This window comes from Struthio camelus, chromosome 7 (assembly GCF_040807025.1).
Source record: "Struthio camelus isolate bStrCam1 chromosome 7, bStrCam1.hap1, whole genome shotgun sequence".
In the NCBI taxonomy this organism is placed as follows: Eukaryota; Metazoa; Chordata; class Aves; order Struthioniformes; family Struthionidae; genus Struthio; species Struthio camelus.
The window spans coordinates 19317709-19343731 of record NC_090948.1 but is presented as its reverse complement, the minus strand read 5'-3'; the positions used below and the strand labels follow the sequence as shown (position 1 = coordinate 19343731).

At 37.3% G+C, this 26023-nt stretch overlaps 1 protein-coding gene across 6 annotated transcripts in view; it reads left to right on the top strand.

Annotated features, from left to right (window-relative positions):
- Positions 1-26023, top strand: part of MYOF (myoferlin) — a 75687-nt gene that overhangs the window by 32394 nt on the left and 17270 nt on the right. For 5 of the 6 annotated variants that reach the window (XR_011142152.1, XR_011142153.1, XM_068950048.1 and 2 more), the window contains 22 exons: positions 116-159; positions 1037-1119; positions 3296-3334; positions 5873-5997; positions 6504-6620; positions 7003-7180; positions 8022-8146; positions 8966-9072; positions 11224-11416; positions 12372-12527; positions 13418-13549; positions 15003-15166; positions 16991-17105; positions 17231-17336; positions 19362-19504; positions 19726-19899; positions 21007-21118; positions 22621-22698; positions 24583-24764; positions 24858-25016; positions 25155-25253; positions 25365-25526. Coding sequence is in view for 4 of the 6 variants with exons in the window: in XM_068950048.1 (XP_068806149.1) it covers positions 116-159; positions 1037-1119; positions 3296-3334; positions 5873-5997; positions 6504-6620; positions 7003-7180; positions 8022-8146; positions 8966-9072; positions 11224-11416; positions 12372-12527; positions 13418-13549; positions 15003-15166; positions 16991-17105; positions 17231-17336; positions 19362-19504; positions 19726-19899; positions 21007-21118; positions 22621-22698; positions 24583-24764; positions 24858-25016; positions 25155-25253; positions 25365-25526 (2793 nt within the window). In the remaining 2 variants the exon portion in view is untranslated. The remainder of the gene's footprint in view (positions 1-115; positions 160-1036; positions 1120-3295; positions 3335-5872; positions 5998-6503; positions 6621-7002; positions 7181-8021; positions 8147-8965; positions 9073-11223; positions 11417-12371; positions 12528-13417; positions 13550-15002; positions 15167-16990; positions 17106-17230; positions 17337-19361; positions 19505-19725; positions 19900-21006; positions 21119-22620; positions 22699-24582; positions 24765-24857; positions 25017-25154; positions 25254-25364; positions 25527-26023) is intronic. The other variant, XM_009677790.2, reaches the window with a different exon arrangement.

The window sequence follows — 26023 nt, the reverse complement described above, 5'->3', positions numbered from 1 at the left end:
CAGATTTTTTATCGTTTCGGGGCTGGGGGAAGACTGTCCTTTTGGAACTCAGGACGTTAACATTACAGAAACGAAAGAAGTAATCGGTCATTTTATTTTCATTGCTTTTATCCAGTTTCCCTCGATGTGTGAGAAAATAAAGCTAGCAGTTGTTGATTGGTGAGTTATGTCCTTTGACCAAAGCACTTAAGCAAGATAAAATTATATTAAGTGGAATACAGTCTGGTTTTGCAGAAGTCACAGGTATTTTTATTTTTCATCTATGAGAGTGTTTAAACAAGTATTTAAATATCTCCCTTCAGCAGGTACGATTTCTTTACAAGAGGCCTAATTAGTGTAACGTGGGGGTATTGTTAATTTTGTGTAGTTAGCATTGAGTGCTAAAGCTATGTAGATGATAGTGTAGAATAACGTTCCTAATACTTGTATTTGTCAATTTGCTTTCCTCGTTTTGTGCCCACTAATTCATCAATATTTAAGAATATATTTGAATTCCACTGTATTTTCAAATAAAACTTGAATGACTTCTTCTACAAATATTCATCTTGCTCTTACCAGCAGTGTCTCCTAAATTAATGTAGCATTGAAAACTATTCAGTACATAAGAAGTCCATTTAGAAATCTGTTTTATATGGTTCAGATACTAGTATGCCGCAAGTTCTGTAGGCCTGATTGTACCTATTAGGTATAGTACTGGGGAGAAGGCAGAACGTATCACAGGGCTCTGTGTTGCACATTCCTGACTACATCTACTCCCGAGAGATTCATCTGATGCTCTTCAGCTGAGCTGCTGGGTTGGAGACTGAAATTCTACCAGTCTTTTACATGCGTTTTTCAGTAGTTCAGGTGGCTTCCTCATGATGCAACCCGCTTTTGTAACTAGACATCATCTTCTGTGTTAGCAATTGTAACACATTCCGGGTGATATAAAATGTGAAAATACACAGTCTCTTGGAGCGTTGGTAGAAGTTTGCAGCTTGCTTCTGTGTAAGATGGCCAGCGTTCTATTTTAAAAGCAATCTTACTTTTTTTGTAGGGATCGTCTTACGAAAAATGATGTAGTAGGAACAACATATTTGAGTCTCTCCAAAATTGCTTCTTCTGGAGGAGAAGTTGAAGGTAATTGATTCAGCAGTATGTAACTTAGTGTTTTCTGTTGTGTTATGAGAAATAGCAAGGATCAGTGTTCTAAAAAAGTATGTTTTGCTGTAGTGGGCATAGTGCCAATTCTGTGGCAAAAAGATCATTTCCAGTGTTTTCAAAGTGATACTCACAGAAAATATAATGAACTTTGAGAAGTCCCACAGCATTAAAACTTCTACGTGACGTTTTTACGTTACTTTATCCCTGAATCAGCAGTAACTAATAAAAATAGTGTTATAATGTATTTTAAAAGTTAAAGAGTTAAATTTGTAAGTCCATTCTTCCTCAGATTCGGAGAATTCTTATGATAGTGCAGTGTATCATGAGCAAGATATGTCTTATTAAGAATCTTAATAATTTTACAAGTGAATTTAGAACAGTTTGTTTCAGAATCACTGTACCTTTGGGCACTAGTAGACAAGACTTCTTTTGCCACCTTATGAATGTGTCTGTTCACTCTCCTGAGTCGTTAGCCTGCAGGAACTATCTAGAACCACTACAGCATTTCCCATGTACGCGCTCTAAATATGCTTGCGCAAAACGGGCGTTTCCTCTATATCACTAAGCAGCCTTCAGATGCTGGGGGAACTTGGATCAGTCACTTCTTTGATCAGTAGCTTACAAGAAATGGGCACTGCATGTCATTGCTTGAATGCTCCCAATTACTACCCAGTAACGCTTATTTTGACAATTTCAATGAATTATGTTTTTAAGGAAAAACTAAAAAGCTAAATGATTCTAGCTGCAAGAAAACAAATTTAATTAGGCAGGATACCAACTCCCTGACATATTGTCCCTGTTGGAAAGTATCTTTGTAATAAAACTCTTTACAATATCATAAGAAGCATTTTTCTTCCAGCGTTATGGGCAATACAAAATAAAGATTAATTTCCTGTTGCATATGATTATGTTATTGTATTGTGAATGCTTTTATGGATAATTTCTTTGTGATCTACATCTATAATCTCATCTTCTTTGTATAGCAGGATCTCTCATATAATTGAACCAGCTCCATGCCAAGGATCCCATGTTGCTTTGCTAGAAAAAATATTTTTTGTCTTTTTATGAACGTTCTGTGGCATCAACTGTCCATAAAGAATGATACCAGTTCATAGTTAAGCATGCTAAACATTTGACTCTGCCCATTAGCTTGATGGAAACTGTCTCAATACCATTTCTGTGATAAGAATTCTAAGTATTTTTCTGTTGTGTTTATGAAATCTGTATGATACATACTTGTCTGAGAACAGATCAATTTGTCTGTAAGTGGGTATCTCTGTCAGAAGTTACAGAACAAATTACACCGGCTTCAGTCCTGCAATGACTTGAGCAAGTATTTAAGTTCTTATCAGGCAGAACTGTATTTTCAGGCAAGCAATGTAAACTTCAAGCTTATAACCCAGTCCTCTTAGAAGTACTGTTCCTTGAAACTAAGACTTTTGGCAAGCATTCCTTTCATATAACCCACAGACAACCAGAGGCAAAAGCACAGGTTACTGAAAAAGATAATAGGAAATCAAAGACAGAAGGGCCAGGCTCTTGGGGGTAGTTCAGCCCTGGAGAAATCCTTGTACTTAACTGCTGCTGAATCACAGCTCATTTATACTTGAAACTCAGACTTGTAGGAACTGAGATAATATTACCCAGATTTCTTGTCACTACTGGAGCACCGATACTGGAATAGCCATTTCCTCTTTTGATCACAAATCTCCTTCCCTTGAGTCAATGCTAGGCTTGAAGCCTGTTGTAGCTTCTAAAGGACTGGGAAACGGAACCGGTCTAGCTGGCCTTCAGTAAATGAAGATATTCCAGTGCGCTCTGAAGTGCAGTGATTTTTCTTAAATGTTAAGGTTTTAAAATAGTTAATTTTAAAAATAAAATTTTATTTTGTGGGGAGGAGGACTGTACAAAGAGGTTGAAACAGCAGCATCAAAACAGTGTCTTTTATGTCAGCCTCAGGCTTTTTTTTTTTCAGAATTTATACAAGAGTAATACCGTTCTATTTCAATCATGAAGCAACATTCCAGGCCACGTGAACTTTACATATTCTCAGGCCTTCAACTTTATTTTTAAACAGATTGCTCTTTGATGTATTTGTTTTTAAAATGCTATTTTTTCTTGTCATGTAACCTCTTCTCTTTTCATAAAATAGAATTTTCATCTTCGGGAACTGGGGCTTCATCATTTGAAGGTTTACATCTTGATCTGTTACTGATTTTGCTTTCCATTGCCCAAACTGAGAAAAATTGTCTAAGAAAACCCATTATCTTAAAAATATTTTTAAAAAATGCCTGAAAAACTGCACCATTATGATTACAGAGTATTAAACATGACTGTATAAAACAGTTTTGGCACTGGAATTGGTTTGAAAATATTTCTGTTTGGTTGGCGCTTCAGGCTGTGTTTTAGCATTAAGCATGCAGTTGCTTCAGTTATAAAGCACTCTAACAATGGCTTGTGATTTTTAACTTAGCTGTGAGCTTGCAACTGTGTGTGCTGCTGCAGAGCTCTGTAGAAGTAAATAACTGCCTAAAATAATTAGTGGCTGTTTTGCTTGTGCTTAACTAGCTGTATAATAAAGTCTGAAAATCTGATTCTGTTAAAACCTGGAGAGATGGCTTTTTAAATAATTATCGAGGTTAAAATCTGGTTTTGAAAGTTCTTATGGTAAACATTTATGTAATGAGAAATAAATATGGCTGGAGTGCAGTTGAGAGGTAACCTATTCAACCACCTAAATACTTTGTTTACTATCTTACTTTCTTATTAAAGTAATACTACGTTAAAGGCTGAAATATTTTTTTCAGAATCACTTTCAGCAATGTGTGATTGCTGCACACACAGCAATATGTTTTTTAAATATAAACAATGGAAATTTAAATGTAAGCAATTTAAATACGAACAGTCCTCTTTAAATGACAGCTTTGGGAGTTTTTTTGTTTTTTTTTTTAAGGTTTACACTTTTTTAAATTTCTATCAGCAAGTAGTAAATATATTAATTCAACACAGATCTGTACCTTAGTCTGTATTTTGATGTAATAAGACCAGTTCAATGTTAGAATTAAAAAAACGTGGATGGTATCCTAACAACAGTCTGAATCCTTTTTGATTCAAATTTTGATCTGGTTCCCATTCAGAGTTTAAAAAAAAGAGAGAGAGAGAGGAGAGAGAGAGAGAGAGAGAGAAAGGATCCAAGCACAAGACAGAACTACAAATCTTTATTTTAAATTCTGTAGATTTGAAACAACTTTATTTGTTGACCGGAACTTACACTAAGACATGACATTCATTTCTGTTATCTATACGTATCGCTCAGCAGTCGCTGTGTCATACAAGTAGTCATACAAGGCTACCCATGTATTTTCACTTCCTATCTCCGCCATCCTTTTCTGTGGTAAATGCATTATTCTTTGTGCTGCAGATTGCCCTAAGTGATTTCTATTGCAAGACGTAGAACCTGATTCTGATCTTTGTTTATACCGGGATGATTGGATCAAAGGCGAAAGCTGGGGTACAGCAGGAAAAAGAATTCAGAATCTTTTCTGTTGGCTCATGACTATGCAGTGTTTTTCTGCTTGTGCTGCTCACCTTGTTCTGATTCTCTTTGCCCTGCTCATAATGTTGATCAAAAAATAGCCTTGGCATCATGACAGAGCATGTATGGTTGTTACTAAAAGCACAAATAACTTACCCTTAAGCCTAGATTTTAATTAGCTCTAAAAAGAGCTGTTTCTTTTTAGTCATTTTCACTAGAATCTTATTCAGCCTAATAAATTTGCAAGGCATGTATACAAAAGCAAAATGTAGTAGTGCTAAGATAACTAAGGCTTCCATATATACATGTTTCTACTTAAAAAGAGAACATCATTCAAAACTACAAAGTTGGGATAGTAAGCATTAACAATGGAAATAGCTATTCAAGTTCTTAGACATCTTAAAAAGCAGTAGCTTTGACGTGCAATTTCCTAGCTCAGATATTAAAACAGACAAAAATGTAAGTCAGTCTTATTAATTTTTTAGCAAGACTACTTAAGACATTGGCAAATTGTAAGTTTTTATTTGTGGAGTAAAAATAGTATATAAACTAGATCGTATTTTCATCAGAATTAACTGAGAATTAACCAAGCTTACAGACTTCCAGTCTGGCATGAATTTTAGCTTCCTGAAAAAGGAATTTGTAAGAAACTGCCAACGCACACTGTAGCAGTTACAATTAGACTCTGCAGTAGTTTTCATGTTTTATTCGAAAGTATAACCGTAGGGGGGGGGGGGAAAAAAACCCTAAAAATTAGAAACAGTAGGATTAACAGTGCTGAACCCTAGCTTTTCCAGCTACTGTGTACATTTTTATTGTCGCTGTTTAGCTAGAATAACAATAGGTTATTAGTAACAATACGTTTAGCTAGAACAACAATGCTTGTGCATTTCAATGAATGCAAATATTGTGTCTGATACTTGGACTGGGGCAAAAGTTCTGTTTATTCTGTGGGGTTTTTACTGCATGAAGTAGTATCTAGTAAATATTTTACAACGAAGAAGGTTAGGAACAAATATAGTTGCTGATATAATTACTTATCATTCATGTGGTATATCCAGAGAATAAGGTGTTCTTACTTCACTAATAGTTACTATCTCACGTCTATTCTGCTAGGTTTTAATGTAACGTTTGTTGTTTTTCTGGCTCTGAATGAGAATTAACAAAGTTCTGATGGTGATGTTTTCCCGTTAGTAAACACAGGGGAAACAGAAGTGGGCTTTTTACCAACGTTTGGGCCATGTTACCTAAACTTTTATGGAAGTCCAAGAGAATACACTGGATTCCCAGACCCATATGATGAATTAAACTTTGGAAAGGTAAGTGTCCTCTTAGGTTATTTTTAATAAAAGGATTAAACCTGATTATTTTGAATCAATGAATTAATTCATTTTTCCTGTTTGTTTCTTTCATACTAAACTGCTTTTGGTGTTGCTTTTTGAATATTAGTTTATGATTAATAAGAAAACATGATAACATTTTCTGGTTTTACCTGTTTACGTTTTAAATGCAATTCTGAATGAGCAGAAATGTTTTTGGTGATTTTCTCTGTTTGCATCTTTGCATGCATTTTTCTTCCTATTTCCCTTTTTTCTTAAATTTATATATTTTTTTGACTCCTAATATTAACACCAGTTACTGTTTTTCAGTTGTTGAAATATGCTTCATAAGTATGTTTCAAAATATGTTGAAATACGTTGATACATGCTTCCACAGAAGTTTTGAGAAGACTTCGGTGGAGTCAGAAGCATGTAGAGCCAAAGAAAGAGTATTTTACTTTAGAAGAAAGATGCTAAATTGGATTGAACATGTGATTGTGTTTCAGGGAGAAGGAGTTGCTTATAGAGGGAGAATTCTGGTGGAACTGTCTACAGTACTTGAAAGCAAGCCTGTTAATAAAAAGTTAGAGATGATCCCTAACGATGACATACTGGTTGTGGAGGTAAATCTCTGCTTTACTGTCACTGTCCGGAATGGAGATATGCTTGGTCTGATTATTTTTGGAGAACGACCTGACCAAATCAAAATTACTGAATTGAATCCTACAGTTAAAAGATATAGTTATTGATGGTGTGATTGCAAAAATGTCATACCCTGGTAGTGTAAAATATTAATTTGATATATATTTTTATAATATCAAATACAGTAATTTATTATACACCTATTCATATATGCATATTCCTCCTATCTCCTTTGCTTGCATCTCACAGAAATTAGTAGAAATTCTGAAATTATTATTTCCGTTGCGAAATTACTACTGTTTTTTAAAATTGTGGATCCTACATTACAAGTATTTAAATAAACTAAAAACATTGTTGTTGTAGAAATACCAGCGCAGACGGAAGTTCAGCCTGGCTGCTGTGTTTCATTCTGCTACCATGCTGCAAGACACTGGTGAGCCTATCCAGTTCGAAGTTAGCATTGGTAACTATGGCAACAAGTTTGATACTACCTGCAAGCCTTTGGCATCAACAACTCAGTACAGTCGTGCTGTATTTGACGGTAAGGATGCTGCTCTGCTGTTATGGGGTTAAAATCATGTAAAATTCTCTTTTGGAAGTGCAGGATATTTATTCTGTAGGTTTAGAAAGACAGCCGTAACTCCACTGAAAATTACTGGAAACATGACAGAAAATGATGTGTAACTCTTGACAACTTTTGATGCAGTGTTATGTTTATGTAAGTCATGCTCTAAAGGCTGCTGAGCTTATTAAAGCAATTTTCACAGAATTGCTATTGGTTATAGCAATTGGTTATGCACAGCAAAACTGGCAAGGAAAAAACTCACAGTATTTTAAAGGTATCTAAAAAGTAGGAATTAAAAAGAGAAACTACCCTGTGAACATTCTGATTTTAAAGACTTTTTTTTTCAACAAGGGATTGGGCAACCTAGAAGAAAACAAACTGGCTAGATCATGGGAAAATATTTCTTTTACTTTATGAATTGCAAAGTTTGAGTTCTCCTTTTTTCTGCATATTAAATTAAGTAATCAGGTTTTAATCTGGAACATTTCATTTCACAAAAAGGCTCATGTTAATGTGCTATCTACATCAATACCTTATTTGAGAGAATAATGTTAAGAGGTAAGTGTATTGGATTTACCAAGAGGAAAATGTTAAAGAGGAAAGTCTACTGGATTTTGAAGTAATTAGAGGTAAAAGCTTGCCATCCAAGGGACACCGCAGTGCCTGAAAAATACAAATCCTTTGATAAGTTTGGGCTAGCTGTGTCTTCTTCGTGAATTATTGTACATAAATGAAGTAAATATGCCTAGTTGTGCAGTATACAGTATGTATTCCTGCCATGAATTCTAGCTCTAACGTAAGGAATGTTTCACACCAGGTAATTGTTATTACTACTTGCCGTGGGCAAACACAAAGCCAGTTGTAACACTGACTTCCTTTTGGGAGGACATAAGTCACAGACTAGACCCTGTGAACATAATCCTAAACATGGCTGAAAGACTGGTAAGTTACCTTTATTTTTTTACTTGTTTTCTTTTTTCCCTCTCCCTCTCCCTCTCCCTCTCCCTCTCCCTCTCCCTCTCCCTCTCCCTCTCCCTCTCCCTCTCCCTCTCCCTCTCCCTCTCCCTCTCCCTCTCCCTCTCCCTCTCCCTCTCCCTCTCCCTCTCCCTCTCCCTCTCCCTCTCCCTCTCCCTCTCCCTCTCCCTCTCCCTCTCCCTCTCCCTCTCCCTCTCCCTCTCCCTCTCCCTCTCCCTCTCCCTCTCCCTCTCCCTCTCCCTCTCCCTCTCCCTCTCCCTCTCCCTCTCCCTCTCCCTCTCCCTCTCCCTCTCCCTCTCCCTCTCCCCTAATTTAGAGATGTAATGGAAAGTGACGTTTTGAGAGAATAATGGAACTAGATTCTGACGCTCACTTTGGTTCTATTCAAAATAAATACAGATCAGGGTGAGAAATGGCACTGCTAATCATAGCTATGTATTCTGGCAAGGCCTAACACTTTCATGCTTGAATCTGCAGGGAATTCCCACAGGAAATAGTCCTCAGTGTTGGCTAGAGGCTTGTGAAGTCTGTAGCACTGTATCTGATTTGAAAGTCAGGTGCAATGTCCTATATTACTGAACACAGTGAGACGGAATCCAGGAATAGTTCTGTTAAATGTGATTCAAGTATGAACATCTGAGTCTTTAATGATTTGGTTTTTGTATACATAAACATACATATGCATATACCTGTAGATAAGATTAAATAAAATCTTGAAACTTGCATTGACCATAATGCCACAATGAAAGTTTAGAAGTACCAATCCTTTCATCTTAAATTCTTCAGCAATCCAACATAGCCACCTTAAAATCAGGAATGCAGGCCAAAATTTCTGAAAACCGATTAGCTGAGATGTGGTTGAAGCTGATTGATGAACTCACAGAAGACATAAGGTAAAAACGCCTTTTTCTATCTGTTACCTTATCATTCCAGGCCTGCTCAGAATCTTCTGTTGTCTTAACTAAGCCAGAAAACAAATAATAAGAACTATAAAACTTGATAACCCTTACGAGCAGACCTGAAAGACCAAATCTCTGAAAACAATAGGACAGCATGCAAATTACCATGAAGTCATCTGTCTGGCTTTGCAAGTCTGCTTTACTTTAGTCATTGACAGCAATAAAACAGCATCTGAGGCAGAACTGTTCTGAAAATCTGAAGTTTTTTTGGATCTCTGCTGCTTTTCTACCATCTTAGTTTCTTTAGAATTCCTCAATAAGCTGTTTAGAGCTTAGGGCCATAAGGATGACATTTTTTAGTGACCCTTTAGTCAGTATGTCTGTATGCATGGGGAGTGTTCAGAAAAGGCAATAGGAGTCAGCACTCAGGGTACTGCAGGAGAATAAATTCTGAATTGGGAGGAAGGAACTGGACAGAAAAGAGGCTGTAATAGACGGAAGGAGAGATTATGGCAAGGGGAGAAGCTTGAAAAACGTTAAAAAAGTGGATGATGAAACAACACAGGAAAAGAGAAGGGTAAGGGAAAAATAAGAAAAAATTGTTATTATCCATTAGAAGAAATAACAGAAGATATAAAAGGAGAGAACAACAACTTCATCAAGTTGTAGAGCTAATAGGAAAGCGAACACAATGCAGACCAGTATATATTAGCAAAGAATTAAAAGATAGAAAGCTTAGGCCAAAATATAAACCTGGTAACTTAATAAGTATCTGTTACTGTCTGGAACACAGCGGGAAGAATGAAAGAACTGTCATACTTTAGGACAGCAAAATGTGAAAGGCAAATTGTTGTCGTGTAGAACCATCTAGATAGTGTAGGAACTTCGGGGCTTTGTATCAGTTGTATCAGCCCATCCTCTGGCACGCATCTGTGCTTTTTTTTCATTCGTTCTATTATTTTAATAAGTATTTTATCACATACAGAGCAGTAGCACTTAGATACATCAATCGGATTAGCTTCCTATTGTTCCTAGGCATTTTACACTGCATGTATGAATAGGTCCCGTAGGATACAGTGCTCTCTATGGCCTTTTCAGGAAGCTCGTGAAACCTGTGTCAAAAACATAATTCCCTGCGTTGAGGCCACAGAATGATTTTCCTTGCTATGTAAAATTTTAAAGGGCTAGGAGTTGGAGAGAGGCTCCATTTAAACATGAAACGTGACACTTTATGGTAGTTTTGATCTGTTACGTTTCAATCAAATGTAAATGCTTTAAGCAGGGCAGCAGTTAGGTTCAGATTAGTAGAACTAAGTGTGGTACAACAGTCAGTATTAAGGTTTTGCAAAGTCAGAGCTGTTAGAAGTACCTGGCTTGTGATTTAAAAAAAAAAAAAAAAAAAAAAAAAATCAGGGTCACAGTTTTCAAACTTGGCAGCATCTCTGGAAAACGCTTGACATTTTTTTCCGGTATCTTATTAAGGACCTCTTAATGAACTCCGTTAAAGGAGTACGGTCATTGGTCTACAAAAAGCTGTCTTTTCCTTAAGCCCCTAACAACTCAAAAAAGGCACTTTTTTTCCCTGGACTGCAATGCTTTTCTGTATTTCTTGGTTCTGCTGAATAGTTAATCTGCCCTCTGGTGACTTGCCAAGTCCTGGTGAGTCACAGATTTCCATGTTTTCATGCCAGAGGGTTGGCTAGCTCTCGTCACAGATACAAGTTCTGTCCTGTATGGAGAGTTTCTGACAAGCTAAGTTTCCAGTGAAAGCAAGGAACATAACCTTGGCCTGAAAGCAGAGGTTTCATCTTCTGGAAGTGTACATTCGGAGGCAATCATTTTCTAATTTGAATATATAGGAACATGGATTTTGCTTGGTTTGCCTAGTAGCAATTACATTTCAACATACACCTCAAGCTGTTTTATACTGGCGCTTCTTAAATAAGCACAGCCTTGCCCTTGCGTATTGTAACCACTCTGTTGGAAATCTATGTAGGAACAGATGCTAGAACGCTATTCTGGTGGATTTAGATCACAATAAATAATAGCACTTAATCTGTTGCCATTGTATGTGTGTCTACGTTTAGTATGTGGCTAAATGATATCCACTTAGATTACTCACCACAGTAAATACTTTCTTTTCAGTAAACCATTTCCCCTCATAGAAGGCAAATCTAATATTACAGTCCTTGACACTCAGATAGAAAAACTGCGCCTCAAGTCTCTCAGACAGATTAGAGAAGCAGCAACAAGGATAAGAAATGAAGCTACTGATGTGAAAGCCACTCTGACAGAAATTGAGGACTGGTTGGATAAATTACTGCAACTGAGTGAAGAGGTTTGTACTGCCCAGTACCAATGATTCAGCTAGTTTAGACATACATGTGTAACACAAATTGGTTTAATGTCCACTGCTGGAGAAGCAGTGTCCACTCTTAGTAATTTTAGATGCTGTGAAAGTAAACGTGTTCCTCTCTGTAAGTATGCTTAGGATTTATATAAAAACAGTGTTTGACTTTGTAGCTGACTTTAAAGAGAACGTAGGTTGGGAGATAATCACTCTGTGATTTACAGAATATACTGTAGTCTGTTTAAACAGCAGTATTTTGTCCTTTACTTTTTTCCAGTACTTTAAGTCAGCTCCCTTGGTGCAGGGAATACAGGATGTATCTGGTACTTCTGTGGCCCATCAGCCGTAGGAATCAACTTGTAACAGAGTTAGATGTGTATTTTTTAAAATTTTTTAAATTTTCAGCGACGTCTTAATTTTTCGTCTGGGTTATTCTCTCTCATAATTGGTTTTCACAGCCCTGTAGATACTTTTGTCTTTCCTTTGCTACTTTTATTTTGAAAAATTACAGATTAAAAAATGGCAGTTCATTTGGAGGACCTGCAGCTAGTGCACAGAGGTGTGCACAAATCCACAAAAAGCTAATAGGCTGTTTCTGTCTTCTGCTAAAAGAAGCTCATGGTTGTTTACCCATAATGTGCAAGTGTTACAAGCATGCAGGCCAATCCAAAGCTGTAGCAATTAGCATCAGTTACTATAGTCACTGTAAGTGAAATGAGATTCAAAACATTTCTAGAAAATTTGCCAAAGATGTAGGAACCAGATCTTTTTATAAGACTTACTAACTTTCCAACAAGTCATAAACTAATTTTTATTATTAATCCTAAATCATAGGTCCTTTAACATACCTCATTTATGTTTCTGTTATCTAAGCACATTAGATTAGATTAACATTCTGTTAATTACTAATTTTAACTTTTTTTTTCTCACTAAAAATCCACAGCCACAAAACAGCATGCCTGATGTGATCATATGGATGATCCGAGGGGAGAAGAGGCTGGCTTATGCTCGTGTTCCTGCACACCAGGTGTTGTATTCCACCACAAGCCCTGAATCATCTGGTAAATACTGTGGAAAGACCCAAACAATCTTCTTAAAGGTACCGTAATAATATAATGTAACTCCCTAAACTGAGCTGCCTTCTGATGTGAACGTGGGGCATGCAAGCAAATTCTGAACAGTAGGGTGTCAAAACTCAGGACAGAATAAAAGCCCGCTGCATTTAGTTACTCCAAAATATCACAGAAATTATAGTGTAAATCTTATTGTAAGAGTTAGAATGAACATCGGTCCCTAACCTTCAGGCTTTTTTGAAAGAGCTCAGAATTGTGATACGGCTCTTAAAATGTTACTGGTGTTGGTGTTTTGGGGATGGATGTGAATGGAAACTTTCAGAGGGAATAAGAGCGCCTTTCTGCAGTTAAGCTTCTATTGTTTTTAAGTGATATAAACTTAACCAGAAAAAGGCAATCAGACTGTAGAAGACAGCATTTACCCAGTTTGTCAATACAGTAGTACTTAAACAGATTAATGATTTCATGCAGATAAGCCGGTATCCTGACCATTTTTATGCAGACCCTTTTATTGGGCATATATCATTGGGCATTGCTTCTTAGCTGAGTGAAACATTCTGACTAACATAGGCATTTTCAGACTCTCCTGACAAGAAATAGTACATCGACATTGACATTTTTAAGTTTTTGTCATTATTGCAAACTTATTGCTGGGTAAAACTTGGGAGAGGATATACAGGAAGAGGGATGATACTACTGTTACTGTGTGTGTTTTTTACATGTCCCAGGCAGGTACCGATTAAAATGAGTTATTTCCTTCCTGAACTATTCTGTTAACTGGCTTTTGAGGAAATGCAAGAATATATAAATAAGCTATGTATTATTTCTCATATCTCTGTGTTATTATATGTATTTTACTAGAAGCTACAATAGCTACATAACATAACAAAGAATACTTTTTCTTTGTATGTTCCAGTACCCACAGGACAAGACAAAAGATAGCAAAATGCCTGTGGAGTTGCGAATTAACATTTGGCTTGGGCTGAGTGCAGTTGAAAAGAAGTTCAATAGCTTTGCAGAGGGAACATTCAGTGTTTTTGCGGAAATGGTATGTCCATTGTTACTTTCTTACATTAAGCATTTTAGGAATTCATTGAAATTAGAGCTTTTCTGGTTTTTTTTTTGTTTGTTTTTTGTTTTTTTTAAATATGCCTGGCAGAAGGGAGAGTAGTACTATACTTAACTATGCTGAAACAGGTAGACCACATTCAAGGCAATTAATGATCCAAGTCCATTATGCCTGCCAGATGAACTTCCGCAGACTGGATTCTGAACTAGTTAGTCAGGTAAAAATCTGGATAATTCCAGTGATTTCAAGGCACTTATTTTAGATTTGTATCGGTGTAATTAAGATGGGGACCATTGTGTTTTGGCATGTGAAGAACTGTTTTATTTTAATTGCCCTTTCACTTCTCTACAAATGATACATGGATACAACTAGTTTTGTTTAATAATGGCTCTTCTGTAGGAGTAGAAAAATTTACTGAAACTTAACTTTTACAGAAAAACTGGTCAGAAACCAGTCAGAAAAACCTGTAGATTCTGCAGACAAAAGGCTACACAATAACATTTCAGTGGTAAGAGTTAACAAAAACTGGATTACAAATGCTTGAAAAAGTCGAAAGCATTAGAGTTGGTCTAATCCCAAGAGTCCTTTTATTCTCATGGTAATGAAAAACTGCAGGCATCTTTTACATGCCCCATAACCACATATACATATAATGCACGTATAAACACCAAATGGCACATAGAATTCAGTATCAGTGTAATAGCTAATGACACAAGACATTTTTCTAGGGGCTTGTGTCACCACTGCACCTATGGTTAAATACTTGGTAGTGCTTTGAACATCCGTTGACTGTTTGAAGTCACTTAAAACAGTCAATGGATGTTCAAAGCCATTAATTTTTAAACACATTTTTAAATATGCAGTTTAAGAGGCTACGGAATATCTCACGTTTCCCCTCTTTATACAGCAATCCAGCAACTCTCTAGGAATAAGGAACATAATAGAGAAGAAAAGTCAAGACCATCATAAACTAGGGATAATCCCCTTAGCATAAGGGGAAATATGCTGATGTAAACTGGGCTGACATCAGAATTGTGCCTGGTAGCTTCCAGATTAAGACTATAGTTCAGTTGTTTACATGTTACAGAAGAAAAGATATATTTAATATATTTAATGTATTTTTATTTACCAAAGCTTTAATCTGGAGGAGGTTTGACTGTAGAAGTAGGGAGGCGTTAAACTGAAGAGATGGTGAGGTTTAGCAGTGGAATCGTTGCTTAGCGCACAGCACAGGAGAAGATGAAAGAAAGCAACTGAGGAACAATGACATTGCAGAGTAGTGTGGGAAGGGAGCATGGTAAGACATTTAAACTCAGAGAAAGGAAATACATAGTAGGATGTTTCAGTTGTAACAATTACATAAATCTTACTTTCCCCCCTGAAAAGCTTTTCATTGGCCTAAAGTACTGTTTTATTCTTCCTTCTCAAACAGTATGAAAATCAGGCTCTTCTTTTTGGGAAGTGGGGCACCTCAGGACTTGTCGGCCGCCACAAGTTTTCTGATGTCACAGGAAAAATCAAACTGAAAAGAGAGTACTTTCTGCCCCCAAAAGGTTGGGAGTGGGAAGGAGAATGGATGGTTGATCCTGAAAGAAGGTTGGATTTTTTTTTTTTTTTTTATATCTATGCAAGTAGAATAAAGGAGTTTAATCTCGGAATGTAGAGGAAAAGCTCTTCTCTGTTTTCTTGGCTAAGAAAAAGCTTTTAAACTGAACTTTTACAGGACAGTAAAAGTCAGTCGATAGTTCAAGCAACTTAATAACTCTAAGATTAATATTACTTTCTACAAAAAGTAAAATTGCAATGTAGACAGAAGGAATACATCCATTTCCTAGGAATCAGTTTATGTTTTAAAAGTGCCCATGTGGTGATAGGCATAATGCTTATATTCACTGTGACTCAGTGCCTCATTTCTAAAATAGAAATAGTATTATTTTTCCTTTCTGAGAAAGCTACTGCGAGGATCACTTGTGTGAGAGTCTCATACTCTGCTGTGATTGTTTCAGACAAGAGCCTTAGATAGGTAGATCTTCCTTAGATAGAAACTTAGCCCTGAGGTCCAGTATGAATCTGCAGCTCATATCATATCAGTGCTATTACAGTGTTCAGGAGGTCCCAGTCCTCCCCCAGCTCTAGCTGCTTTCAGCCTTGCTCTGCCAGAAGTTTCAGCTCCTGAGTTGTGCCAATTCAGCTGTTTGTGCTGCCACACTTTAAACCAGGCCAGCTAAATGGTATGTTTAAGAAACAAAAAACAGCATTGGAAAAAGATGCGTGTGTGTGTGTGTGAGATTTCACAAATGTGGCTTAGAGCAAATTGTAATGAGAAATGACAGTCTGAATTCTGAACTGCAATTACTGGGGTTGCACTTGCTTAGAAGTGCAAGGTGCAAACGTTTTCCAGATTCAGTCTGAACCAAGGTTACAAAGATTTTGTAACCAAATAACTGTGCGTGTTCACAGAAGGATACGTTTTCAGCTGTCACTGGCTTCTGCCCGTGACAAAACCCTTTGCCCCACTGAATTCATTGAGGCCAGCAGTCCACGTTTTTAATTCTTGTGTTCTGATGGTAAGAATAATACAAGACTGTCGCTACAGGAATGCTGTGCAGGAAAATGCTACTTGATCTATTTTTAAATCTGTCAATTATGTCAAGCATGAATGGATGGATTTATTTTCAAGTCATTTCAATGAATAGTCTGACTGGAAGAAAATAACATACATGGTGACGTTTTCTCAGATAATGGAAAAAACATGCTGTTAAAATACATAACTAGATCTCATACCTGTTTGTAATGGAAAATAATCTGCATGGCTTTATTTGACCAGCAGATGGCATTTTAGAACATATTTCAGTGCTTTCTGACATCCTGTTAATGAAAACTGGAAATTAAGGCTAGTGAAATTTATTTTGTCTGAATTAATTTATCATCTTATTTATTTTACTTGCAAGTTAGAAAAATAGTAGCCAAAGGATTACTTGCCTTGTCGCTAGCAGAAAAGGGACAAAGTTAACATTGCCAAATTTCAGTGCATACCTGGCTATATAAAAATTAGAGATGCGTATAGTTATGTCATGCAAAGTCCAGGGTTTTTTTCCTTACAGTTAAATATATGATGTGTTTTATTTTTCTGAGAGAGTGTTCAAAGCAGACCAGCAGTTAAAACACTCCTGCTAATTCCTCATTCTTATCCGTAATGTTTCTCCTATTGCTATTACTGCAATAGGACTTGCTGCAGTTTGTAAGACATTTTAGGAAGCTATGTCTCATACAGGTGAGGTCTGCACTGTATTCCGTCGATAAATGGAACTCCACAGGTACAGTCCCAACTTCAGCATGTGCGCACACTCTGTACTTTGCATCTGTATTCTCTGTAGCTTACTAAAGTATTTTTCATTTAGTATTGTATTTGCTTTGCAGTTTGTTGACTGAAGCCGATGCTGGTCACACTGAGTTTACTGATGAAGTGTATGAAAATGAGAGTCGCTATCCTGGAGGGGAATGGAAAGCAGCTGAAGAGAGTTACACAGACGTGGTGAGGCTATTACTAATATTTTTCACTGGGGGGGGGGAAGACTTAAGAGGAGGAGCGCTGGGATTTGCTACGCAAGTGTTTCATCTGTTAAGGCACAGATCTGTTCTGTTTTTCCCATATAAAAGAATGGAGAAAAAGCTCCACCTCCACGTGAGTTTACATGTCCTCTTGGATGGATGTGGGAAGATGATGCTTGGAAATCTGATTTAAATAGAGCAGTGGATGAGCATGGTAAGTTTTACAGTTTATGTCCTGAGTATTAGGACAATCTCTCACAGTCTGTACAGAAGAAGGATGCCTTCCAAGACTCTCGCTGTGTCCTGATCGTGGCTGCCATGCGGGGATACACGTAGGAAACGTTTAGGTAGCAGTTCCTCAAGGAATCGGACAAAATGACATTGAGTAAATGTTCCCTGTCTGCATCTGTTTCTATTGCCATTTTACTCACTGTTCCATCAAGCTCACGGTTCTCACTGAGTCTTCCTTGGATCAAAAGGGACCAGTATTTTGCACAGTACATGCAATAAACGCATCTGAAGTGCCTACTAGAGAGACAGTCACGTAATCGAAGATGATGTACATTGGCCTTGACTGCACTAGAAGACGCCAACTTTGAGCCAAAAGCTTCAACAAATTTAAAAAATAAAAACAACTAATGTCGTTAGCTACTAACAAGAGAATTTCCCCTCGGGAAATACTGTATAAATAAATAGCGTGCTTGGAAGTAGAACCTTTCCTTGTTTGAAAGAAGTTTCCAAAACGTTTTTTCTGAACTCAAGTAGTATTGCGGTCCAGTGGTTAGGATCAGACCTGTGAGCTGTGGATTAGGAGCTGTAATTGTTTTTCTGTCAGAAGCTGAAGTTAGACATCACGGCTCTGTAACTGTATCTGTCTGTGGCAAGGCCAGGCTTGGATCTATCCAGGAATTTAACTGGGAGCCTCCAGCCAGGGGATGAGGCACTAAGCAGTGCTTAAGAGATGAGTCGGGAGGTCCGGGAACCAAAGGAAGTCAGGAACCTCAATATGTGTTGGTCACACACCACTCACGTCTGTGAAGAATCCAGATACTACTGAGAGCAGAATAAACATATTAACTTTTGGGGCGGGGGGAAACAGCCCTGCAAGGTCAGTCAGGATAGAAACCTTAACACTATGTAGCTGCTTATTAGGCAGTACTGAAATGAAGAAGATTTTTAAGTCTTTCTGTGAAGCACCTGCCACTGCTAGACAGGGTCTTTCAGATTACAGGTACTACTAGCCTGCTCAAGGGCTAGTAGTAAATCCGAAGCCACCGTTTTTCCTGGAGTTGCTTTGACTTTTATATGCTTATGACCTATCCTAAATTAAAACCTTGACCAGTTTATGAGATTCTGATGTAAACAACCTTTTAAAACCATAATTTTTATTCTACAGCAATAGAAAAAAGCAGTCAATTAGCAAAGTATTTATGGGATACGTATCTGATGGTTACTAATGAATAATAAGAGCAAAGGGGAAGGTTGTAGAAGAAGAGTGTCTGTGAAGTCCAGCTTTCTGCAAAACTGTCATGAATTTTAATGCATTCTAAAACAACTGATAACTCTCGGATAGGTTTTTTTTTTTTTTTTTAAATATAAGTGAAATAACTAGCTGAGTAGGAAAAAGGAGATTTTAGTAATGCTACAGAATACTCCTGTCTGTCTTAAGTGGAACCTCTGGTAGGAGTCTGCAGTAACTTTTTAATCAGAAATCAGTCTAAATAAAAGTTGGAGCCCTAGATACCTGGCAACTGCTTTCTAATATGTAGAGCCAAAATACAGTAACAGTTTTACCAGTTTTTTTGGTTTTATGATCTGAGTTCAAATACTTAGTGCTCCTTTAAAAACTGAGGTGCTGGACTTGCAAGAATACACAGGACATTCCACTCCTACTTAAGAAGGAGTAAGAAGTTCTCCCTCTGGTAAAGTATGAAAATGTGATGCCAATAAACCTAAAATTTGAAAAAAACAAACAAACCAAGAATGCAAAGAAAATAATGTAAAATGTACATGTTTTAATGTTGAGATTTTTACTGTCATATACAGTATCATCAAAAAATAGTATCAGTTTGAGAAAATTATTCCATGGCTATTGGGCATTTAGGGTTTGCAATATAAATAGTATTCTGTGACTGAAGCGTCATCCCTTGTAGTTCAAGTAACTCTCTTGCCCATGCTTTTCTTATTTCTCTCTTACATGGGTTCTTGGAAATACACTAACTAAGCAATTCTGTTTTAGGATGGGAATATGGAATTGCTCTTCCTCCAGACACTAAACCAAAGTCATGGGTTGCTGCAGAGAAAATGTATCATACACATCGACGACGAAGACTAGTGCGAAAGCGTAAGAGGGATCCAACTCAAACAGTAACAACAGGAAGGGTAAGCAGAAAAGATCTACAGTCACAGATTGTATTTCTTACACATTATAAGCGTTTGAGTTTCTTTTTTTCTTTTTAATCCACATGAGATTCTGAATTTCCTGAATGAAGAAGTTTAATACCAAAAAACCACACTTTTAAATAATTCATTATATTTCTTTTGTCTTTTCGTAAATTGATGTTTCCAGCTTCTGCTTATGAGGGAATTTTTATGTCTGCCAGGGAATGCCATCATATGAAGATCAAGAAGGGTGGGAATACGCGTCCTTGATTGGCTGGAAGTTTCACTGGAAACAACGCAGTTCTGATACTTTCCGTCGAAGACGGTGGAGGCGAAAAATGGCTCCCTCAGAGACACATGGTGCAGCAGCTATCTTTAAACTTGAAGGTGCTTTGGTAAGGTGCAGTCGATCACGTCTTTAAGCATTTCAGCCTTTTAAATTACACTAGGTAAACAAGATATTTTAGTCCCTAAATGGTTAGACTGATACATAACTGAGGAATTAGTATATTTTGTATTGTTTAAATCGTTTACAGCCTGAAAGGGACTATTCAAGTATCTACTCAGACTCTTGCATAACACTTTTCTATTGCTTGATTCTTCAAATTATTTTATTATTATGTGAGGTTTAAAGCAAAAGGCCAAATTACTACGTGACCGTTCTGTGAATAAACTGAAAAGATAGCTCAAGCTTTTCATGCACATAATTCAGTTGTATTAACACTACCAGTCGAAACAACAGGCACTGAAACAGCTGCCCTTGATTAACCCTTGCATGTATAAACAGCCAAACACAGGAAAGAACAGCAAAGCATCTGAGAAACTGTAATGACGTAAGTCACAAGTAGATGATCAGAATGTAACTATTCCTCAAGTTTTCAGGTAATACAGCTTCAGTGGTTAAGTTCTATTTACAAAGATACAAATTGGAGAGAACAGTATAAGGCAGAGAGTGCTGTGAGAAGGCTATGCTACTTTCCTAAGCTAATTATTCTGAGTTTGGTTGTATGGCATTAAGGAGAGTGTGCTTTTTTCCTTGGCTTGTTTATCTTTTTTTTTTTTTTGCGCCGGATGTCAACCCACGTTTCATTTATCGTATTTTCTTTCTCCACATCGTTTGGTCCCATGGAATTTTAGAATTCCTGCTTCAGTTCCTATTCTGACTACACGTCCTGGCCTACTGCTAGGATAAAGGCTAGAGCAATTCTCTGCAATGGGGCAGAGTGGAAGACCTGTAACCTCACCTTCAGTAAGAACTGCCCCTTCAGAAATAAGACGGTCTCCCAAATAGGTTGAAATGACTCAATCTGATTTTTGTACAGCTTTAATGACAACACGGAATGACTGTGCACATGAGTAAACATCTTTTAAAGTACATTAATTTAAAGTAAATTTCTCCTTTCCCAGAGGAGTGACTGAAACCTGTATGCACTCCCACTTGTATCAGGTTTCTTAGGAGTTTGTAAACATGCAGTGACTTTTTTTCCTATATGTAACTTCAGGGAGCAGACACTAGTATCGATGATGGAGAGGGGAAAAGTACAGAGAAAACCAAGGAGTCGGCTACAAGGGTGTTTGGCGCCAATACGCCTCTTGTTTCCTGCTACTTTGACAGTAGGTTCTTAACAATTCCTTTTTTATAAATTGGCTGTCTCTGGTCTCAAACAGAATTGTAATTCCGTGTTTTGCATCTAGGTTTATATACCTCCCGTTTCAACTCTTTGATTGGTCCCTATTTAGGCTATTATAAGAGAGTACAATTAATCATTTTGATATGTCAATATACAGTTCATATTAGCTTAAATATTAATATAAAAATGAGTAAGGAAAATTTGGATAATTTTGTATGGATCAAGTAATCTCTGTTTTTTTCAGTGGCAGTTAAACGTTTTTAAAACCTGTAGGGGACAGGAATTCTAACACCACTATTGCAGCAGCTGAATTTTAGCTCTTCCACATGAGCTAGTCTTAGCCTGAGGGTCTCTCCGTAACAAGCCTCTGCAGGGAGCTAAACCAGCAGAAAAGATGTATGTACAGTTAATCTTCTGGTTTAGCCTCACTTAACCAGCCCACTGCAGGGTCAGACAAATGCCAGTCTTGAGCAGAGGACGCTGTTAAGAACATGTAGTTGAGTTGGCAGAGTGAGCAAAACTGTAACATTGCCAACTTTGATTGGTGTAAAATACCTTGGCATCACCAGAAGGGGATTCACAAAAGCAAGGACGCTGAGGGGGGGAGCCACCAATGTTACTTAATAGGAATAGAGGCCAATCCTGTCCCACTCCTAAGACTGAAAATCTGTACTCTCTTGAGGGTCTCAGAGTGACGCATTTTTCTGTATTTGGAATCTACAGAACTTGAGCTCCCTTCTGGAAAGAGATGCCTAAATCCCATCTTTTAGGAGCTGAGGAAGATTTTGCTCTTTCTTTCAAACAATGACCGAAATACCAGAAGGAATGGCCCCTTTTCCTGCCATAGTTCAGAGTTTTCAGCTCATGGTGGATGTGAATGGCACAGATTTTTCCGAGGTTTTAAAGGCCTGGAGCTGACAACTTTCACAGTGAAGCTGTGTTAACTTAAGCACGCGTTGCCCTGGTTTGCGTCCTCTCTCACATCTTTTAACCTATTCCACCTTGCCTGTAGTGATTTTTTTTTTTTTTTAAATCTTTCAGCCACAGAGGCACAGATGCAATTGGAATAATTTTCTAGAGCTAACAGCTAAAACGTGAAACTCCTAGGTCCATGAAAGTGCTGTAATAAATACTTAAATTAAGCACAGGAGTACCCGGTTCTTGTTCCTTTTTGGGCTTTGGTATGCTTCAAACAAGAATCCTTGAATAGAAGGATTCTTAAATGATCGTGCACTAAAAAAAAAAACAAGTAGCATTTGTGTTTTTTCGTTTCTGCTTTTGAATTGAGTTGCAACAAATGTGCAGAGGTGCTAGCTTGTTGGTACTACTGCATGTGTCACTAGTGAAGAAATGCAGATGTTTCTACAGTGCTGGTGCTTTAGTTGACAGTTTAAAGCACGTTTATAAACTGAAAATAGCTTCATTAGAGAAAAGATGTCTGTGTAGGAACAATGCATTTGAACTCCTTTTATTTATTTGATACAGGAGTCTATAGTTACCACCTTCGCTGTTATGTCTACCAAGCAAGAAATCTCATGGCTTTGGACAAAGACAGTTTTTCAGGTATGGAAAAATCCTAGTAATGGTGCAGAAATGCACTTCTTCAATGAATTAATAAGTCGATGTAGCTGTAGATGATCTTAAGTGAAGTCCTGTGTGTAGGTCTCAGTTACTGAAACTATGCCAGGGAGGCAGTTGCAGCTTCCTCGCATATGATCCAGATTTGGTTAGTACTGTCCCAGAAGTTGCCCAAAAGAAGCGCTCTGAATGTGCAGCACCTTCTGCTGCCAAATGAATTCTCTGAGGGAACGGGAATTTCAACAAGGCCAGAACTTCCCATGACTAATCTCTTCCCTGTGCCTTAGCTTCTTCTAACCAAAGCTTAGAGTTCTTAAACCTTCGTGCAGGAAGCGTGCACAAAAGCAAGGATGAAGAAAGCTGAGCTGCTGTTACATCAACATCTTCCTCTTTGTGTTTACTAGTTTACATTAATTTAGCACTAAGATGAACTTGTACAAAGCTGCATCATGCCTTACTCATAAACATATTTTTTTTTCTTTTTCTTTTTTGTACAAGAGTGGTTGTTGCCCTTTTATTCCTCGCTCAGGTGTTCCACCAGTGTTGTATCCATTTGGCATCTCTGTAGTTAGACTAATTTAATACTCAGGTTGCCAAGTATTTAATTGGTTGCGGGTTAGAATGAAAATTCCCCTGGGACATCAGACAAAGTTGAAATTGGATTCTGTACGAACATAACTTTACATTTCCTTTAAATAAATTCAGCCAAGGATACAGGTGAAGAGGTTGACTTGGAATTTATTTTCATTAAGAGTATTTTTCCCCACCAGCCCTCAGTCATATCCTTCTTTTTCGCCCGTTTTTTAAAGAACGATCAGGTGAAGTGTATGCCTTTATTTGTTACAGAAGATACAGATCTATAGAGAACTTAGTGCAGTTTTCTGAATTTTTTTGTATATATTTGAATTTTTTGTATATTTTTTGTATAAAATTTATATATAAAAATTTTTTGTCTGCTTGTGTGTCACTACTTTGGTCTTATTTCAGTATGTAGCATTTAAGAACAATACAAAGAAACAATAATAAATGCTCCTAATTTGTGTGTGCAAAATTCAGGATAGGTACCTCAAACATTTAAGTCATGTGTAAATCAGGCCGTCTAAACTTTATCTTCCTCCAAGTCTAATCTGAAAAGTTAGCCAAATTTTATAAAACTCAGATGCAGGTACCTAGCCAGAGGCTATTGAAACTGACCTAAAGATAACCTTTAAAATAGCCCCTAGTGCTTAGTAATAGTAATTTGTACAGGAAGTGTTAATGCCCATCATCAGATACCTTCTACAGGGCTCCTGATGATTTAAAGACCTGCCAAACAGTGGGCCTTCCGCACTTAAATCATTCAGCTGTTTCACAAAAAGAAGAGGTTGCTATAAATAAGCACGTTTGACACCGAAGCTTGCTTGAGCAAGATAGCCTAGGAGAATTTATTGTTTAGTAGCTAATCCAAACTACAGTGATCTCTTTGCATTATTTCTGAGCCTGTAGATTTGCCTGTCAATGGAGGCACCAAAAAGAAAATCTTACATGGACGATGTTTAAGGGGAGACTAGTATAGCCAGTGTTCCAGTTCAGTTTTCAGGCTTTCTGATTCGTTCAGACATTTTAATCATTTTCACTTACTACTCTGTTAATCAAGACTTGTATAAAGGGAACTCTTTAGTAATCAAATGGAATTTGCTCTGTTAAATATAAATGATGTTTATATGTGGGCTTTTATTTATATGGAATGGCTTATAGAGCTGCTAATGACTGAAAAGAAGAAAAATAATGTGGTATAATTTGGCAGAAATTGGGCTTGTGCATCTTGTGGCTTAATGGGGTTTTGTTTGTTTGTAACTATATGCTTTTAATCTTTGTATGATATTTCAGATCCGTATGCTCATGTTTCTTTCCTCCATCAAAGCAAAACAACCGAGATCATTCATTCAACTCTCAATCCTACGTGGGACCAAACTCTTATATTTAATGAAATTGAGATCTATGGGGACCCACAGACAGTAGCCCAAAACCCACCTAATGTTGTTATTGAACTTTTTGACAGTGACCAAGTGGTATGTGAAAGTTCTTACTCTGACTGCTTTTTTTTCTTGAAGGTAAGAAATTAATGGATATGATTACTTTTTCTGATTGACTAATTTGTGCAGGGTAAAGATGAGTTTCTTGGAAGAAGCGTTTGCTCCCCCATGGTCAAGTTAAACCCAGAAGAGGACGTCACACCAAAACTACTCTGGTATCCTGTAATAAATAACGGCAAAGCTAGCGGAGACATTCTTTTTGCTGCAGAACTTCTTTTGAGGGACAAGGTATATACGTTTTTATAGTCTTCCACAGTGAGTAATAACGTGAAGAATTACACGGCATAGGTCTTAATACTTGCAAGCTGTTTTGTTTAAGGAAGAGGAGAGAAACCAGTACATACGTGTGTGTGTTTGTCTTAATAGGGTGGCTCGAACCTTCCAATTCTTCCATCGCAAAGAGCACCAAAGCTTTACATGGTACCTCAAGGAATCAGACCAGTAGTTCAACTCACTGCTGTTGAGGTACTGTTTATTCTTAAATGTAATGAATAGAAGTACAGTCATTTCATCCCCCAGACAACAACTTCATGTATTTGCCTCAATAAAAAGTTTATTGTCAAATTTATTTTACAGATTCTGGCTTGGGGATTGAGGAACATGAAGAACTACCAACTGGCACCTGTTATGTCTCCAAGTCTCATTGTGGAATGTGGGGGTGAAATGGTGGAATCTGTGGTGATCAAAAACCTCAAAAAGACACCGAACTTCCCATCTTCTGTTCTCTTCATGAAAGTGGTACTTTGCTAAAAACTATATACCAGCTGTCTAGGGCAACACCAGTTAACCCATACTTTTAAAGGTCAAGGATTTGTTACATAAAATAGAAGAACTTATACATTCTCTTTTCATTTAACGTAAGCCATTTACTGAGCTTGAAAATTCTAATAAAGGTCATGTAAACGTCTGCAGAGATGCTGAAAAATTAGTCTCGTGCTCTAGTGCAGGATATATGTATGTATTTGTGAAGGTACTGACTCACCTGTAAATCTCTGTGGCTGCTTTCATGCTGCACGGATGGGAGCTGTACAAGATTCAAGAACATTCAAGAGTTGAGGCGACTGAAAGTTTTCTTATTGACTTCTATAGAATCATTAGAAGATGATGTTGGAAATTTTCATTCGCTATACAGCCACAGAACGTAGCAGTTCAGTATTAAACAAATGAAAGAGAAGCTCTTAACTTGGGGAGAAAAAAAACTGTTATTTTTAGTTTTCCTTCTGTTTGCGTTATAA